Source organism: Maylandia zebra, linkage group LG7, assembly GCF_041146795.1.
Source record: "Maylandia zebra isolate NMK-2024a linkage group LG7, Mzebra_GT3a, whole genome shotgun sequence".
NCBI lineage: Eukaryota > Metazoa > Chordata > Actinopteri > Cichliformes > Cichlidae > Maylandia > Maylandia zebra.
The window spans coordinates 10,295,691-10,315,219 of record NC_135173.1 but is presented as its reverse complement, the minus strand read 5'-3'; the positions used below and the strand labels follow the sequence as shown (position 1 = coordinate 10,315,219).

General features: G+C 40.2%; 1 protein-coding gene across 5 annotated transcripts in view; it reads right to left on the bottom strand.

Annotated features, from left to right (window-relative positions):
- The window catches only part of shank3a (SH3 and multiple ankyrin repeat domains 3a), a 245,793-nt gene that overhangs the window by 108,102 nt on the left and 118,162 nt on the right, over positions 1–19,529 (bottom strand). Inside the window, exon 1 of one of the 5 annotated variants that reach the window (XM_076885711.1) lies at positions 14,863–18,979. The exons of 3 other annotated variants lie outside the window; for them this stretch is intronic. In XM_076885711.1, the coding sequence (XP_076741826.1) occupies positions 14,863–14,970 (108 nt within the window). In that variant the 5' untranslated portion in view covers positions 14,971–18,979. Of the gene's footprint in view, positions 1–7,881; positions 8,148–14,862; positions 18,980–19,529 lie in introns of those variants that run through there. One more of the 5 variants, XM_076885712.1, reaches the window with a different exon arrangement.

The window sequence follows — 19,529 nt, the reverse complement described above, 5'->3', positions numbered from 1 at the left end:
AGAGCAGACTGGCACATGGAATAAGAGTCTCCTCCATAGTAGTGTGTTCACATTTCATTCAATCATTTGCCAAGGCTCATTTACACATTACTGTGGCAAGTCTTCCTTATTAGTCACTGGTTATCATTGATCCAGTCTTAGATATAGTATTCTTTCCATTGTTTTCCAGAAAGAACAATAGTGGAAAAATCAAAATTTAATACTCAACATACAAACAATGAAAAAAACAGAAAAATCAGCAAATGAGAGAGAGAGAAAGAGAGCAATGGCGAATAAGAAAGCACAGGCAGATGAGTGTCAGAGGTGATTTCCAAAAGAAGGATTGAAAGAGAGAAAGCTACAAGAAGATAGAGAGGCCTGCTATGATGTATGGTTCGGAGATGGAGGGACTGACAAAATCCAGGAGTTGAGCATGATAAGATTTGTAAGGGTTTTATAATTTATAAGAGTATGATAAGACCCATATAAGATATATGGGTCTCGGACCCAGCGTTTTTGAGTTTATTCTGCATTTTTGAGCTTCTCATGCTAGGTTGTGGTTATTAGTTCTTGTGTTGTCATGTCTGCGTCTCCATGTTTCCTGTTTTATTCTGAAAGAGTTTTATTCTGAAAGAGTCTTTTGTTCTTTGCTCATTGTATCTAGTTTCCCTTCCCGCGTCCCGTCATTATGTTAATTTCTGCTGTTTCCCCATGTGTTCCCACTTTCCCTGATCACCTCCTGTTTTCTGTGTTTCATTGTCAGGTCGTCTGTTATTCTAGCCACATTTTTCATAGTTTATCATTGTGTTCACAGTTTTTTCATAGTTTGCCACAGTTTTCATGGTTTTTGCTGCTTTCAGCCAAAATAAAGGCTCCTGCAACTCCTCTCTCCGCATCTGCTTTTGGGCCCTGTTCACAACACTGGCGTACCCCGCCGTGACAGTATCATAGGACTGATCAGGTTGAGCAGTTTGGAAAAAAGGCTGAGATGGTTTGGACACGTTTGGAGGGACAAAGAATGTTGATATGGAGTTGCATAAAAGATTCTTGGATGTACTGAAGGAGGACAACAGCAGGCTGGTGTGACAGAAGAGGATGATGGGGATAGAGTGAGATAGAGGGAGATGATCGACTTCAATGACACCTAAAGTGAGAAGGAGAAGAAAAAGAAGGCAAAGAAGAAGAAGCAGTAAATCTGCACACAGTCTGTACACATTTTTTGTTCTCGGCTTGCCTTGCTCATATAAACATCCTTACAGTTCCACAGTTTGCAATCTCAAGAGATATCACCCGAACTGAGCAAAAACATGCACGTTCACATCCCTGCATGCATCAGCTTTACTCATGAGAGCATGGGCAACAACATCACAGTAACCTCTGTCCCTATAGAGGAAAGGTAATCCCAGCAAAGAGAAGCACTGAGAGAACAAATGACATTATTCTGCTCTGCTTCGGCCACACATAGGCCACACATACATACTGTTTCAATGACAGAATTTTAAAATGTGTTATTTCAGAGTTTCTGCTGCACAAAACGGCTAAACATATTTTCTGTAAGTAGTTACTATAAGTGTCATTAGAATACCTCATGTTGCAAACTGAGTACATGCTAGTTGTTTTTTTTTATAAGGAATATGTGTCTTGAGCTTTGACTTGAACTTTCAAAATAAGACAAATGGTCAAAGCGGATTTTGTGCATACACTATTACAATAGTGATGAAGCACCCCTGCAGTGTTGGATCAAGAAAACAGAGAATGAGAGAGAGGGTCAGGTAGGAAGAACTGAATGGCAGTATGCATAATCTATGGCAATTTACCAGCTCAATAAATCAAGAATATATCCTCTTGTTCCTGCTTGAGGCTTGGTAATAAGTTGGTAATAAGGGCAGCGTTCTTATTCTTGAACCCACAACGTTTAACATCTATGAAGTGGAGGGATTTGTCCCTGATTAATTGAGGATTCTGTAAACTGAATACATTTTGTCATATGTGGATAGGTGACTTTGAATAGGGTCACAAATCAGTGGCAAGCAGTGAGTGGAAGAGCTACTCCAGCTGGCAAGAGAAGAGAGGATAAAGGTTTCTTCTTTTACTTCAGTACCCCGAAGAGGTTCTTGTCTCTTCCACCACTAAAGAGGGATTATCTGCCACTACTTCATAAAAGCCAGGGAAGGAGGCCAGAAATTATAGAGACAACACAAATCCCCCTGTGCAGCTATTTTCTCTTGGTCTTTTGCTCCCCTTTCATAAAAGATTTTTCATAACTTCACACAAAGAGACGCGAACACTTCATGTCCTATTTAATAGCACATATACACTCAGGTTTAAACAGAACCCAGAGATCAGCCACAAATAAAGAAATCATACACAGCTACAGGAAGTGTGTCAGACACTGTCGCTGCCCCATATTTACACTCACTACCACATGGCTACATAGCCCCTGGTCCCACAGCTGGCCAACAGTACGCTTTGCCATGGGTGAGTGATAATTGCAGTGCTCGCTAACATGATACATGTTCAGGAGCATCATATGCTTCTCTAATCTGAGCTGGCTCATAAAATACACACATGCTTTAGGCTGTCATAACTTCTTGGACAATAACTGCAGTAAGAACTACCACACTGGTGTGGTCATGGAGAATCTCTAGGGACTGGCCTACACATTATGGAAGAACATAGCCCCACTATAGATATGGAAGGAATCCTTCACCCAACATAGAACCAGCTGACAGTGCTAGCTATGTAAAGACATGCATATGGTACGATATAATCCCAATATTTGGCAACAAAGACTGTAAAAAATGTTACTGAGCTTACTGTTGGCACAACACAACTGACTCATATGTGGTTACACTTCAACTTATCAGGTGTAGACTGCCATCAGGGAGCTGTCAGACATATTCAGTATGACAGCAATGCAGAAAACATTTATGACTGTGAGTGATAGTCTGACAAACCTGAACCAACACTGTCACTTAGATTCTCAGCAAAACAGCTGACGCTCAATTTGATGTAATTACTGGTAAGAGCCTTTTTAATATAGAAACAACATATCTATGAAATCCCTCCAATGTGAATAGCACAGAAGTACAAAAAAAATGCTGTCTATGCTTTATTATGTGAAATAGATGTACTTAATATGTTTTTGGCACCAGCAGTCAACATTAAAAAGGGAAAACTGCCTATTTTTGTGTAGCCACATCAGCAAACACAGACAGCCTTATCTGGCAAAGAGAGTTCCCGATTACGCCGATCTACTCTTTGTTGACAGCCACTTATATAAAGGCTAGAGCAAGAGCAAGCAGGCCTTGACCCCTGTCTCCCAGATGCTTTGTACAGAGTGCTGCAGGGGCACTGCATTTTAATTAGACACAGCAACTGACTGAGACACAACTCCCTGTTAAATACATGCAGAACGGTTTCTGCATCATGCAGTTACATTTTGTAGCTCGTGCAGATTTTAAAAGCAATAAGAAATGAGTTAGTATCCATTTCATGAAAAAAAAAACAGTAAAACAGAAATAACAGTGGCTTTAGATTAATGTGCTTCAGTGTAATTAAAAAATACAAATGATTAAGCCTCAGAGTGCATGCTGTGAGTAAGACTAAAAAGTACTGGTTAGGACTGGATTTCATTTCGTTGTGAAAGGGAGGTGTATTCAGTGGCAGATAACACAAAAGTAGGTTTTACTTTGATAATAAACAGTGCCAAGATGAGTCATGAATGAATTAATAAAAAAAAACAAGACTGTCTATTTTAAAGACAGGACAAGGTACGACTGATTAATAAAGAAAGCAGGAGGAGAGAGGTTTTAAAATATAAGGATGAGAAACTGTAACCACATCATTAATAAGCTAATTCAGTTGAAAAACATGAGCTTTGTTTCCCATGTAGTGCAATATATTTTATTCTGTATATATATTTCATTATTTTATATACACATACGCATATAATTTATTGCTGTTTGCTTTTCTTTTAGCACCGATGTGGGACAGTGATTCCATTTCATTGTTTGATTGGCTTTTTTTGTAAAGCGTAGACCTCAGGTCTTTGGCAAAACCACTAAGCAGGCAAAGAGGAGGCGGCCACTGGTGGACTGAATCTTCCATTTGATTCAAGCTCAGTATCAAAACAGAGGCTCCTCTTTTTTAAAGCTCTATTCACAAGAAGGAGAGAAAAAAAAGCAGTTTAATGGTTTAACTAGTTTTATTTGTCAGTTTATTTCATAATTCATGAATTTACTGCAGAGTATGAAGGTCTAGAAGCAGGTTCCCATTAAAAATGCAACACAATGAAGTCGTATGGAAGAAAGACAAGAAAAATGGGTCACGTGAGGGGGAGGAATGGGAAGAAAGACAGAAGCACAAAACATGATAAAGGGAGGAAAAATACTGAGAAGAAATGCGAGAGCAAAGCAGCAATCTGTTTACAGTACAGCGTTAGTCTTGTTTTCTGCCTGATGTTTTTGTTGACTCTTAAAGCGAATAAAAGGCACAGCACAACTGCTTTGATGAGCACATCGCACCAAGCACAGTCAGTGTAACAATAAAATCTATTGTACATGCCACACACTTTCTTTTTAAATTTCCAAACAATAAAATGAAACTCTATTTATTATTATTTATTATTATTTAATTATCATATTTCTCACATTTCCTTCAGTGTTTTCTTTCTCCCTGTGGCCATTTTTTTTCCCACTTTTCATTTTTCAGCTGTTTCTGATTTTTTTATTTGTTTCAGTTTTGAGTCTAACACAAAACCTCTCATATCAGGGAGATACAGTGATGGGTCACTACTGGCCAGTTACTTCCTGAGAGGCAGGTTAACCAGATAAGCAGCAAGTTGTAGCAACTTTCGCCTGAACTGATGATCATAAAACAAGGTAAAGGTCACTTCTATTAATCTCAGGTTATTGTTAGTCATTAATAATGGTCTTTGAATAAATTAAAACAAGGTTGGGCAAAAACATTATGTTTTTTCATTAATTTTGGCCTTCGTCTGCTTGTGCCTAACCGAAGCACCTGGACCCATATGTCTGAGCATCTGACGGATTATGTTAAATCTTTTGCCGCTTTCTTTACACAAATAACCAATTTTGTGGAATGGGTCTTCTTGTTCCCTTAGAGGGAAGGGTCAAAGCAAATCAATACAAAGTTCTTGTATCTTTTATTAATCTGATGGGAGCAATTTCTTGCTGAATAACAATGGCCCAATCCATAGGGGTCATTAAATGTGATTATGATGTAAATTGCATCATAAATGCTTCTCAGTCACCAGATGCCATTGGACATCTATGGGAGACCTTTTTGGTTTCCTAATTTTTTACTTCTTTCTACTTAATGCATGTTGTATTCTTCTACAAGCATCTCTTACGATAAGATTTATTATTGTTAACAGCTCAATCTTCACATATTCTCAGCCCTTATCCATGTGTGTCTTGTTCTAGTAGTCCACTTCTCATGAGCATCCCTTGGTCCCGCAACAATCGTGACCAACTAACTTTGGCAAAAAACATCTAATCATCGGGAAAAAGCTCCCCATAAAAAAAAAACTCCTAAACATTGCAGTTTTGGTAATTTGGTAGCAGCCACATAACGTGACTAATATTACAGGAACAAGTCTCTTGGACTGGAAGCTTTCAGTTACTCTTACTCTGAGAGAGCAACCACAGTAACAGAAAATTAACACGACGCGGTCTGAGACTTCTTTGGACAGTCTGAAGAGTCCAGACTTTTGAATCCATCCACCCCACCAAGCTGACTTCTAACTGAATCAACTTTCTAGCACAATTAGGCGATCACCACCAAAGGTGGGACTAACGCTGTAGCTGTTCTCAAAGGCTGTCTAAGTATGTGCAGTACACACTGGTCTCCACTGACTGATATGAGAAAATCAAATCTGCTTAGGGTGGTTGACAATGTTTTAACAACCTGAAGAGATATGACTAGCTCCTAATGCACATAGATATTTTTTAAATTTCAGTTTGATGCATGAACAAAAAAACATTTATTCTTATTCTTTCTACTGAAATGCAGTCGCTTTGTGCACTTTTTCTTTCAATTAACCAAAATCTGTTTTTTGCTGTGGAACAAAACAAGACGCTTGCCTTCATATTCACTGTAAAAATGTGTTTAATATAACATCCGGCTGGTTGATTTAATGAAGCCACCCATTAAAGAACATATTCATTAACCTTTTTGGATTAATGCGGGTGCTTAAATTCCCCAGAGATAAAGAGCTGCTGCTTACCGCTCAATGCCTGTCACTGCAGATTGTGGTGATTCTTCTTTATCTGTGTGCCTATAAGTACAATATGCTGTCTCTATTTGTGCTTCTTTGGATCTCAGCCCATGTTTGTCTGAGAGCACAAAAGCTTCAGTAATCTCCAATATCCATACCTAACAGGCTTAAAGTGTAATGCTCTTAGCTACAAAATGACCAATATACTGTATGACAGAGTGAGGATTTGATCCTAAAGAGGAGGATTTTCTGTGAGGGAATCTTCAACCTTTACTATATTGCAGCAAAATAAATCGCTGAGTAATTTGATACAGTCTTAAGCTTACAGTGAGTCAAACGCCACAAAAAAAATGGCACTAGAGGCTTAAGGATGAAATTTCCTGGACACATTCACAATCATATGGACCCACACAAACACACAACTACACAGGAAAAAAACACTAATTCATAATTTAGCGCACTAAACACACACATTTTATTCATGATGTATGAGTGCAGTAAAAAAGCCTGCACTCTAACATAGTGAGGAGTGCTGTTACCATGGCAGCAGCATCTAACACATAATTCACTGGTATAATTGCTTCTGTATAACAGAAAAGTCACATTTACACCTCTCTAGTGCATGCCGTTTTCATGGCCACCAGGCGGCGATACCTGTTGTTGCAAATAGACTTTTGGTCCTATAGAAGTCTACGGCTTTACAGCTATCTGACTTGACCTCAGGAAACACTTCTCTGGTGAGTTTCACTTATTTTGAGGATCATTGAAGTAAAAATCAAGTCTGTAAATCTCGCTTATGCTGTGTTTCAAAGACCCCAGGGAATACCTACAGTATGCTCACTGGTGATTATGTCGAAAATGCCAATTTTGAGTACTTTGCAAACCAGTCGGTGGCATCATGGTAGGTAGATCTATCTTCTAAACTGTCTATGAGGAAATCATATGAGACACAGTCATTATCATCATAATCATCATAACTGCAATAGCTAAACAACTTTCCCCCTGCATGTTCTCTCTGGTTTGAAATGTAGAATATTATGTAGTCCTTTAACTGAGATTTCTTTCTGATTGTGTAGGATAGCAAGGAAAGGAAACACAAACGGAGAAGTTACAAAAAAAAGTCTCTGCTTTCTAAAGCCAGGCTCGAGCTGGATTCCTGCCATTTGCTGACACTGCTTGCACATGCCAGTATAGGTACTCTGTTACCTACTGCTACTTCAAATGGGACAAAATGACTGACGCAATTCTTCTGTCAGAAAACATGCAAACATGCATATGAAATTTCCCCTTGTGTGACTAATAAAGGTATATCAATTCAATTCAATTCAATTCAAAACATGCCATTTTTTAGCATGTGACAATTTGTCACCATTTATTCATCATTAATATTGTTGTAAGTACCAAAAATAGCTGCTTGGGCTAATGCTCCTGGTAAAATAGCAGGACTCAACAATACACGTCTTCATACAAATCCTAAATTTGAAGAGCATAAACTTCAAGACAAACAAGTTTCTACAACACAAACTATTGTGCATTTACTGTCGCAGGTTGGGTATTGAAATAAGAACAATGTCAGAGCACCTGCAGAGCCTGTTGTAACAGTAACCTAGATTTACTACTATTAACATGAGTCATTTTAGCAGTAGTGTGCTGTGTCTAACCTCTGTGGCCCGGTATCTCGTAGCTTTCTCTGAACGTAGCAGCATGGTTCCTCCTGAGTAATCCTTTTTAGAAAAAAAGACAGATTTTCGACGTCTGTATAATAACTACCACTCCTCTTGATGAAGTACAGTTTATGAGGGTGGGACAGTGGGAGCTTTCTGAAAGGGTTAGCTAAAGGCTTGAACAAAGCAGAATAAAGCCACTGCCTCTTTCCCGCTCAACAACTCACACACAAAGTTGCAGAGCAAAGGCTTATTGTATGGGATCCCACACACCCCCAATCCACCCACCCATCCAGCAGCAACCAAATCCACCCACCCTCCTGACCACACTGGCAGTACAGTTTTGTCCAGCATTGTCCCTCCCATCAGGACAAGTGCGCTCTGGCATACCTGCCAACAGTTTAATACAATTCATTAAAAAAAAATGGACAAAGAGACATAAACAGGAACAGAGAGTAGAGCTTTGTCTACGGTTTATATACAGAGGCATATATAGAAACAAGGCAGCATATTCATCGTTCTACTGTAATACACCATACAAAGGCTTGGTATGTGGCTAAATTTATGCCAGTTACAGTGCAATAGAATCAAAATAAACATACTATAGTAGGCAAATATTTAAAACTACCTGATTGTAACATATATACTTGAGGACCGAAATAAATTGACATTTTGGTACATATATACAGTAAGTGTGGCAACAGTAAAAGAAGTATCTACAGTAATATCTACTGTAACTAACCCGACCCCCCCCATAGTGGTTTTCAGATGAGTAATAACTAATAGAGATAAAGTTCATACATTCCGTCACATGAAATATGAAAACCCAGCTGTGTTGTTGCTTGTAGGGGTAACTGTCATTTTGTGTGTTTGTAAGCAGGGTGGTCAGGGAGGATGAGGGGAATGCATGCAGTCATCAGAATCAAAGAGTTCAGAGAAAGAAAGAGCTGAATCAGGTCCAGTCACGTGCTTTCAAACTGACACCAGGACAGAGTCACATGGACAGCGCGGGGATATACTCAGGGGATGGAACACAACTGAGTCAAACCTGAGTAAAACTTCTGTCTAAATAGAAATTAAAATATGGCAAAATGTACCCTTTCTCTCTTAAACAGGCCTACAGGTTACTGAGAGAGAACAGAAGGGAGCAGGCAGAAAGCCAAAGGCTGAAGCAGGGGGTATGTGGGTAGTGAATTTATTCAGCCTGATGATTATTAGAAACTCCATTGTACTTTATGCCTCTGGCATCCTATTTTTCAGCCATCTATTCATGGAGCCTGACCTAGAATGACAACTCTCCAGTTAGTGCAATGTTTTTGTTTTTTTCATTGTGAAGACTTGGGCAATGAGATGTAAAAACATCAAGACTAAACAGCAAGTCTTACTCCAGTAAAGGCAGAAATGGATGGATTGATGGAGGAAACCGTATTTTAAATTTTAAGTTAGCTCGCTTATGAAATACTGGCATGCCAAACAAACAACTGATTGCTTCCTTTGGGAATTATATAGGCCAACTGGTCATTTTAAATGCCATGGGTGTGAATTTGAGAGGCTGCCTGTTTCTCTGTATTGGCCCCAATGTGGACTGATGAACTGTCCAGGGCCTTTTGGCAGATAAGCTGGTTCCAGTCTAACTTTTAAATAAAATCTCACGTTTAAAGATTCAGTGGTTAATATTGCCAAGATTTGTTACTTATAAATATACTTATCCAGAAACAGTAATACCATTATGAATGATCTGAAATGTGGTGCAGATATTTTGTGACGGAGGAAATCAGAATCAGAATCAGAATGGGTTTATTGCCAGATGTTGAGGTTTACAACATTAGGAAATTGCTGCGGTGCTTCAGTGCAGACAATAAGAATTAAAGTGCTATGTAGAAAGAAAGATATGTGCATGAGATATACATGAGATATATACATGAGAATAAGAATTATGAGTGCTACGTAGATAGATATATACATGAGTGCAGGTGGTGATCAGTGCCAAACATGAAATGATGCAGTGACACAGCGTAGGGTCATGTGTTAGTGGCGGGGACAATCATGTGGTTATTGTTCATGTGTCCAACAGCAGAGGGGAAGAAACTGTTCTTGTGGCGAGAGGTTCTGGTGCGAATGGACCGGAGCCTCCTGCCTGAGGGGAGCAGGTCAAACAGACTGTGTCCAGGGTGAGAAGGGTCAGCTGAGATCCGGGCTGCACGCCGCAGTGTCCTGGAGGTGTACAGGTCCTGCAGAGATGGGAGTCTGCAGCCAATCACCTTCTCAGCAGAGCGCACAACACGCTGCAGTCTCTGTTTGTCCCTGATAGTGGCTCCAGCGTACCACACGGTGATGGAGGAGGTGAGGATGGACTCGATGATTGCAGTGTAGAATTGCATCATCGTCCGTGTTGGCAGTACAAATATCAGAATTATATAACACACACAATCATGTAATTATGTAATTACCTAGCAAATTCTGCCCATTACACCCTACTTTATCTTTTATTCAGTAAACACTGCATAGGGGATGACTGAGTAGACCAGGGGTAGGCAACTCCAGGCCTCAAGTGCCGGTGTCCTGCAGGTTTTAGACATCATCCTGTGTCAACACAGCTGAATCAAATCATTAGTTCATTCCCAGGCCTCTGGAGAACTTCAAGACATGTTGAGGAGGTAATCAGCTGTGTTGGATCAAGGACACATCTAAAACCTGCAGGACACCGGCACTCGAGGCCTGGAGTTGCCTACCCCTGGAGTAGACAATCTGAACACAATAGAACAAATCTGTACAGTGGGAACAGATTTCCACCTACCTGCCAACTTAATACTTCAACAGGTTAAAGTAGATCTCCAAAAGTTGATTCTGTTCATCTGGACGTAGCGTTTTGTGTGACTGAAACCAGCCCACTGAAGGGACAATGGGCTGGGAGGTCAGTTCCTTAATCTTAATTATGCAAATTCTCATGACCATTGATCAACAACCACTGACCAAAACCCACTGATCAAAGACCACTGATCTATAGCCCCCTCCTCAATTCTGAATCATCCCTTCAGTGGGCTGGTTTCAGTCATTATGCAAATGTACTGTTAATACGATTTGGGGAAACCTGCAGTCAGCTGAGACTGAAGAAGTCACTTGGATGAGTGACGAAACGTTTCTCCCACAAAACGCTACGTCCAGATGAACAGAATCAACTTTTGGAGATTTACTTTCCTGGATGATTGAGAATGCATCAAGACAAAGGTTAAGATAGAGTTTTTGTGTTGTGTTGTTGTGGGTGTGCAAATGTGCAAATTTATCTGAATTACAACAATAGAGTCTAATGAATTAGTATCATCAGTACCTATAAACAGACACCCACATACAGATTAGCGAGGTGTATTTTACAGAGCTTGAGGCTATGATTTCTACATGGCCTGGTTTCAGAGCATACTGAACTAAACAGAATCAATTCCTTTTTCAAATCTGTGTAATCAGTCTCTCTCTCTCTTTTTCATCAGTGTTATAGTTTCCATTATGGGTCTGACTGGGTGAGTGACGTATATTTCACCATCACATGGTGAGCAGGAGGTTCTGTGAGGATGTTTGTGTGCCTGCCCAATATGAGGACACCAAATACACATTTCTCCTCCAACCCCAGAGGGGCAACAACTTGAACACGGTGTCGCTGCAGGTTTTACTCCCAAGAAAGTAAAATCCCATCCATATACTCCCTTACAAACGTACATCTCAGATAAAGTAAAAATTATGATGGTACATTATGAAGGTTTTTGGTAGCAAAAGTATGATAGAGTACAATGCTGCAATTTCAAACAGATTTGCATTAGAGCAGTATACCACTGTATAAAGAAAAATGAGCTATTTGTGAATAAGTTACCTTTTAAACCAACCCAAAGCAAACTGAAAGAAAATGCACTTGTAGTCTGGATGTTACTTACACTGTCTGAATTTGTAAGTAGGCAGAAAACAAAGATGGAAGATACAACAGATATAATCTTGAGCTCTAATTGATGAGTTTTTATAGCCCATACATTCCATTAATACTGAGTAATACGCCTAATATGAAGATGAAAAACACATTTGTATGAAAGTGGGTTGGTCAGGCTGTCCACCTGGGGAGTACTTCAAGTCAGGCTTGTCCACAGGGCATCCTGTTAAAAGCTGCCACCTGGTGAACTCTCGCTGACTGAGACCGACAGCTCTGAGACTCTCAGAGAAGGTTCACAGAATATACTCGTGGTGGTTACTTCGCTTTACCAGATTACCCTGTGCCTGAACTATTGTAATATTTCCAACAGCTTTTTCTCTCTCACACACACACACAGTGAGAAAATCTCCATCACTGAGCATCAATAGCTGGCTGAGACAGCATTGTGACACAATCAGCATTATGACAGCAAACGCTGAAGACTATGGCGTTTTTTTTGTGCCGCTATTCTGAGCGCACGTAAAAAAAATTTGAGCGCAAGTAAGAAAGTTTGCAGGTGCAAGTGTTGCATTTTGAGAAGAAATTTATTTTGAGTGAAGAAAAGCTGAATTTGAGTGAACAAAATTCATTGCTGTGTGCAAAAAATCTATTTCAGTGTTTGCTATTATCCACACACACACACACACACACACACACACACACACACACACACACACACAATGGCAGCCCCTCTCGCTCAGTTTTTGTATTTGCGCTCGCTCGCACTGTGTTGCTCGCGCTCTCAACATTTCTGCCCGTGCGCGTTCAACTCTTTGTGTATGCCGTTATATTTGTACCACAAAACCAGCCAATCACAGACTTGGATGCAAAAATATCTGATTGGCTCTTCTGGTCTCCAATCAGCTCGAAATGACAAAATGCAATATCCCAGAATCCATTTCGTCCAAAACTCAAACGAGGCAGTGGCGGAGGAACACAAAGTGGCGGAGTTTGAAATATTACTCTTTCTGGGGCACAAAATAAACTTTTAAGATATTTTCATGCGAGAATGGTGCTGTGTAAACTTCAAATACCTGCTCGATTCATCAAGACATCACATATTTCCATAAGTGCTCTAACGTTTTCGGAGATGCCTGTTACCCACCAGCTGACCGCATAGCTGGACTGGTCATTGGGCATACCGGACATTTGCCTGGTGGGCTGATGGTGATTTTTCATTTTTATGTTTGTTTTTGTAACGGTATGAACAATGAAAGGTGGTGAATTAGCCAATTGGTCATGATCAACTCTGGGCTGGACCAATTACAATACATCATATTGAGAGGAAAAGGAAAGCGATTAATACCGTACTTTAGCTAGAATGAAAAAAAGACAAAGCTGGAGTTAGTCTGTCTTTACGTTGCACAGCTGCCTCTTCTCCCCTCATTCTCTCTCCCTCCCTCTCCTGTTGCTACTTCAATCATGAAACCGATCAATGATCAGCTGATCATCTCTCTTGTTTATCTCCCACTTTGCGCCAGAAACAGGAAACCAGCGGATGTTACGCTAAACAACAACAGCAGCACGTTCAAGCTTGATAAGTTGTTGTTAGAATTTATTTAAAATTACTTTCTAGTATCAGCTGATGTTTGTGGGAGCCACAGCTGTAAAAGCTGCTGCTCATGATATCGGTTTGGAAACATGAAGGTGATACAAATCATACATATATACCAACAAGACAGTGTACATCACTGTCACAACAGCGTTTGTTTTCGTTCAAAGGCTTTTTGGTTTTTCCTATAATACCTGGTGGGGTAGTCTGTGATTTTTTTTGTCAGTTCAGCCTTATATATTATGTTTAACCCGAGTTCCCACCCGGTCAGCTGGTGGGTAACAGGCATCTCCGAAAACGTTAGAGCACTTATGGAAATATGTGATGTCTTGATGAATCGAGCAGGTATTTGAAGTTTACACAGCACCATTCTCGCATGAAAATATCTTAAAAGTTTATTTTGTGCCCCAGAAAGAGTAATATTTCAAACTCCGCCACTCTGTGTTCCTCCGCCACTGCCTCGTTTGAGTTTTGGACTAAATGGATTCTGGGATATTGCATTTCATCATTTCGAGCTGATTGTAGACCAGAAGAGCCAATCAGATATTTTTGCATCCAAGTCTGTGATTGGCTGGTTTTGTGGCACAAATATAACGGTGTACACAAAGAGTTGAACGCGCACAGGCAGAAATGTTGAGAGCGCGAGCAACACATTGCGAGCGAGCGCAAATACAAAAACTGAGCGAGAGGGGCTGCTATTGTGTGTGTGTGGATAATAGCAAACACTGAAATACATTTTTTGCACGCAGCAAATAATTTTGTTCACTCAAATTCAGCTTTTCTTCGCTCAAAATAAATTTCTCCTCAAAATGCAACACTTGCACCTGCAAACTTTTTTACTTGCGCTCAAATTTTTTTTTTTAACGTGCGCTCAGAATAGCGGCACAAAAAAAACGCCATAGAAGACCACAAGGCAAATTCTGTCCTGGGGAGAAGCTCTGGCTGCTCCTTGCATTCACACATTGACATGTGCATGCGTAAACACATTTTTATACACCCATACACTTACAGTGCACATACCCACAGGCATACAGGAATAGCTGTCACACAAACACACACAGAGTGTGTGTTTAGCTTGCTCAGATCTGAAGGAAAAACGCACAGCTAGACACGAGCATCCACATATCCTCCAACATATCAGGTACATACACACATATGCGAAAACATACAAATACTGTTCCGAGCCCACAGTGAGTAACTCAACCAGTGCAAAGAAAAACATTAGCATTCTGTCAGGGTTTCAGACAAGACTGCACCAGCTCCTGAACACAGCCAACATGCAGCAGAGCATAACAACGGAATGAAAGCCAGTGCATAGACAGGTAGTCTGGGAACGGTAAGGAAGTGTTTGTGAATAACTGGAGACAGAAAGTTGAAAAACAAAAATTCAGAAACAGAGGGTAAAAAAGGATGTCTTTACAACAGAGGTAATGGCAAAATTAAATTAAAGAGATGATGAAAGCAACTGGGGTACCTTACTATTGAGCCTGGCCTTCCTGGCTTCTTTAGCTTTTCTTTCCTTTTTTTCAGCTGATTGTCTTTGTCTTCTGGTCAGAATGGATCCCATCTCACACACACACATGGACACACTCTCCACCACACGCGCAGTCCCGTAGGTCAGCTACAGTTTGAATGCCAAAACATCCTCCACATGGCCATATCCAGCCCCCCACCCTCCTCCTTGTTGTCTACTCTCTTCTTGTTCTCACTCCTTCTCCTTCAGTACCTTTCGTCTCGTCTAGCACGTGCAGACTCACCTGGTCAGTGAAACAAACACTCACCCGAACCTGGACCAACACACAAACTCCTGTGCATACACAGACAGACGGAGAGGTGGTAAGGGGTTATTTTGCAGGATGCTGGAGAGAACAGAGGGAAAGTGCGGAGGGAGGGGGAGAGAGAGAGCAAGAGAAGAGGGAGGGAACACAGAGGGAGGAGAGAAAGTGTGTGATAGGGGGAGGGAAAACCAAAAGAGAAAAAGAGAGAGTGAGAGAGGATACCATGCTGAGGGAAGGTATGGATATCAAATGCAAACAGAAATGTGTAAAGAAAAAAAAGAAGTGTGTTCTTAAATATACAGCAGGTGCTGGTTCAGTCTGCATTAATATAGCAACCTGCTAAAAATCTTATTCGTTATAGTCGAGGAATTTATGCCAACTGACTAACGTGTTTCTGAAAACACAAACTGTCCATAGTTACACTAAACATGCTTCGACACATACAGTATGCATGCATGCACACACTGTATGGTTAAACACATCAAGAGCATTTTGCATTAGAATCAGTGACATCAATTTTAGCGGGCGTGCCCTTCACTGGGAAGATATTTTTTAAATCCCAGGTTCCATGTCTGTATTTGTTTGGGGCATGTGGATGAGCTCGAATGAGCCGGGAGTATTCTTGTTCGAACCCGATTTGTCTTTACTGTCTTCAAAGAGCTACATTTTTCTCCTGGTAGGGGCTTATCCATTAGGGGCGCTTTTCCATGTGAGGGCTTCCCAACTGGAAATATACTTTCATCCTGTGCCATGCAGATACGTGTATCATATTGGCTGTGTTTGCAAAAACAGAAGCATGCTAGGCTAGTTTAGGCACTCAACAAAGGCTTTGTGGAAACTCATAACAATATCACACCCACGATGGGCTGCATTCACTGTGTAGTTTTATTTTAAATTGAAAATAATGCAGGAATTCTCATTCATAAATACAAAGAAGTGCTAGCACAAATACAGAGCCGCAGTGCTGGGGGATTAGAATTACTATAGATTATATGATGGAGCCTTTTGTGCATTATGCTTGTCTACACTTGCACATTAACAACAATGTGGCATAATGGCTTAGCTTGTGAATAACTGCACATAAGAACACAGATTTCTACCCAAACTCCGAGCACATTCTACACTTTGATATCGGGTGCCAATGAACAATGCAAATATAACAATAGCGCATAAGATATTCTCTTGCTCCACTTTGTGCTCTTTGGCATCATGACCACATTAACAAATAGTGCATTACTAAATGCGTTTTGCACTGCCCTGCAGCTTACTGCTACTATTTACTCTCAAGTATAAGACGAATCATTTTCCATTCAGTCCAACGCAGGATGTTAATAATAACCTTTCTTAGCATTTATTTTACAAGTAAGTGAAACTTCATACACAGAAAACAGACAACTCCCTGCAAATCCACACAGACATGCTGTACTCAGGGCCACGACCCAGGTTTAGATGATAAGCAAATCACTTTGCAATCATTCTTTTTTATTCACATTTTACAAAACAAAACTTTTATGGAAAAGGGCTTATATACATGCACATACAGTATGTATTTGATGCTGTAAAATACTGTAGACAGAGGTTTTTCAAGTACAAATCAAGTTTAAAGTATCAAACAAACACTGGGTCTATGTGACTAAGTTACTTAAAAGATAATAAAGTTTTTCTATCACTGGAAGGCCTTTTTTACTCTGTAAGAAAGCCCCCCATTCAGCGCGTCGGTCTATTACGTGGCCGACCGCCTACACCCAACGCCCACACACATGCACTCTTTATTACAAAAAGAATATGGTATAAATTTTACATGAAGCCACCAAGCTTAACCAGGACAGTTGCAGGGTGAGGCCTGGTTGGGCAAAGGGAGAAAATGAAAGGGAAAATCCTATCAACTATGACCCAATTTTATAGTTTACCCTGTGGCTAATGAACTCCATGCAAGCAAACTAGGGTAATGCTTGACCCCTGCTTGCTGCAGAATGAATACCCTAGTACCAGCCAAGGCTGCAAGACTCATCCAGAGCAGGATTCCACCTCTTACCCCTTAAGTCATTATGTCATAAAAGAAAATCTGCTATTTAAAAAAAGGAATAAAATAAAAGTTGTTGTTTTTTTTTTTTTGCTTAAAGCTCATGCTCACTGATGCAAACACATATTCTGACCTCAAAAAGCTTATATAATTCAAAAATGATAATGACAATTGGGATTAAGTAAATGCCAACGTTTGACATTCTTCTGAGAAATAGAGAAAACAGAGCAAGCTGAAATCTAACTTGAACATGACCTTGTTATAGATTAAGAGCTCTACTGTGGACAATTACACCAGCGACTGGCAGTGACAACCTTTTAATATTCAATATAAAATTCTTTAAACACACTGACATAAATGCCAGTATACAGTGACAGATACGGCATTGATCAATATTTAAGTAAATATGTGGACAGTGACACAGTTTTGCCTGTGTAAACCACAGATCAAACAGTAAAGCTGTAATTTAAGATTATCCTCTCAGGCTTAACTCAAGGATTAAAAAAAAAATGTACACACAAGTTGTGCATTACCTGTTCAGGATTTACACCCATTTTTATACATTCTCCCCCATTTTCAGAGGCTCATGTGCCACGTGTTGTCTGTTCCCTCATTATTCCATGACAAAAATAAAAGATCTGGAGCTCATTCCTTGTGTGAAACCTGCATTTGTTTGCTTTTCATTGGAGCTGTCTATACCGGGTCCAAAAATGTACAAAAATTGTGCCACTGTGAATATCTAGGGAGATAACTGTAAGTTTAAATCCACTAGTGGAAAAAAAGAATCTTTTAAGCTTCTGCAGCTTATGCGGCAAAATAACCACACTTATTTTCTCCAATAAAACACCTGTCACTAAATACTTACTTGTGAAATATAGCATAGCCTTCACAGCCCATTCACACTTTGAGCTTTGTACTCTGTAAGACAGTGTTACATAGAGCTGCACATAACAAATTGTGTCTTTATAGGTGATTTATTGCATGAAATGACTCTCTAAATTGCAATCGTGCAGAAATTGATCCTCGCTGAGTTTGTCAGTTGAGCACCACTCACTCACACTTTGGCACAGCAGTGTAACACAGAAGCAGAATACAGCACTTCACACCAGACTGCCTTAACAAGAGAAATAATTGAGTGCACGACTCATACTTGTCACTGCTTTTCTGCATCTTCATCTCATTCACCATTTTGTGTTTTGTTGTAGTTTGACACTTTTCAACAGCGCAGCAGAGGACCCTCACAACCCCGTGAATGTACAGATGATAGTAATCAAAGCCAAAAATCATGATCAATTAACTCAAAGTTTCTCTATGCAAACGCAACCAAGTTCAGTGACGTTTTTGTCCCACACATGCTTACTCTGCAATTTTTCAACATTTATATGTAAAATTCAAAACTTAGCAATGAATGCTCCAAACCTGAGGATCTATCCCATAAGGCAGGCCTTCCCAAAGTGTGGGGCCCGCCCCCTGGGGGGGGCGCAGAGCCATTGCAGGGGGGGCGCGGTATGAAAGGGGGGAGGGGGGAGGACAAAATGCTTGGACACTGCTCGGCTCCCACACAAACGCAAAGCAGGAGATGAAACATTGCTGAGTATGTTTCCAAACCAACTTCATTCTAAGCCAAAGACTAGAAAATATGGTGAAGCATATCTTCCCTTTGGCTTCACCTGCACAAGTGCCGAGGTAGGTCTCCCCTGCAGAATTAGTTTTCCCTGTGTTGGGAGCAGCGCTGGGCTGTTCAAATCACGGACAAACAGTATCCCACACTTGTTTATGTTTTTGAACTCATTTTGCACATAGAGGCATTTTTTGAAAAATGTATTGATAGCAATGTTGAATATTTTTAAAGAGGAAAAAAAACCAACTACACGTAAAATAATCACACCATGATGCCTTTGCCTTTGTAAATAGAGGGACAGTAACTGCGTGTGTATATGTAAGCGTGTAAAACCTGCAGATAGTGAGATTAACAGTAACAATATTTTGTCTCTCTGCAATTCATCTCATGTAAGCAATAACGTGGCGCACAGCGTGACGTGAAAAAAGGCACATACCTTTGACGTTGCGCGACGAACTCTGTATTCCTCGTCCACACGTAAACGCAAAAAAGGAGTTTTAAAAGAATCTTAGTTTTCGGTGATTCGAAACGCCGTTTACGTGTGGACGAAACAGCTGCGTTTTCAAAAATACCCGTGTAGGTGTGGACGTAACGTAAAAGAGTTAATAGTTTATTTTTATTACTACCTGTCATTTATTGCAGTTTACTTGTATTTGCTTAATTGTTTACTAAATGTTTGAGGTGTGAAATAAATTGCAATGGAGCAATATATGGGTGTG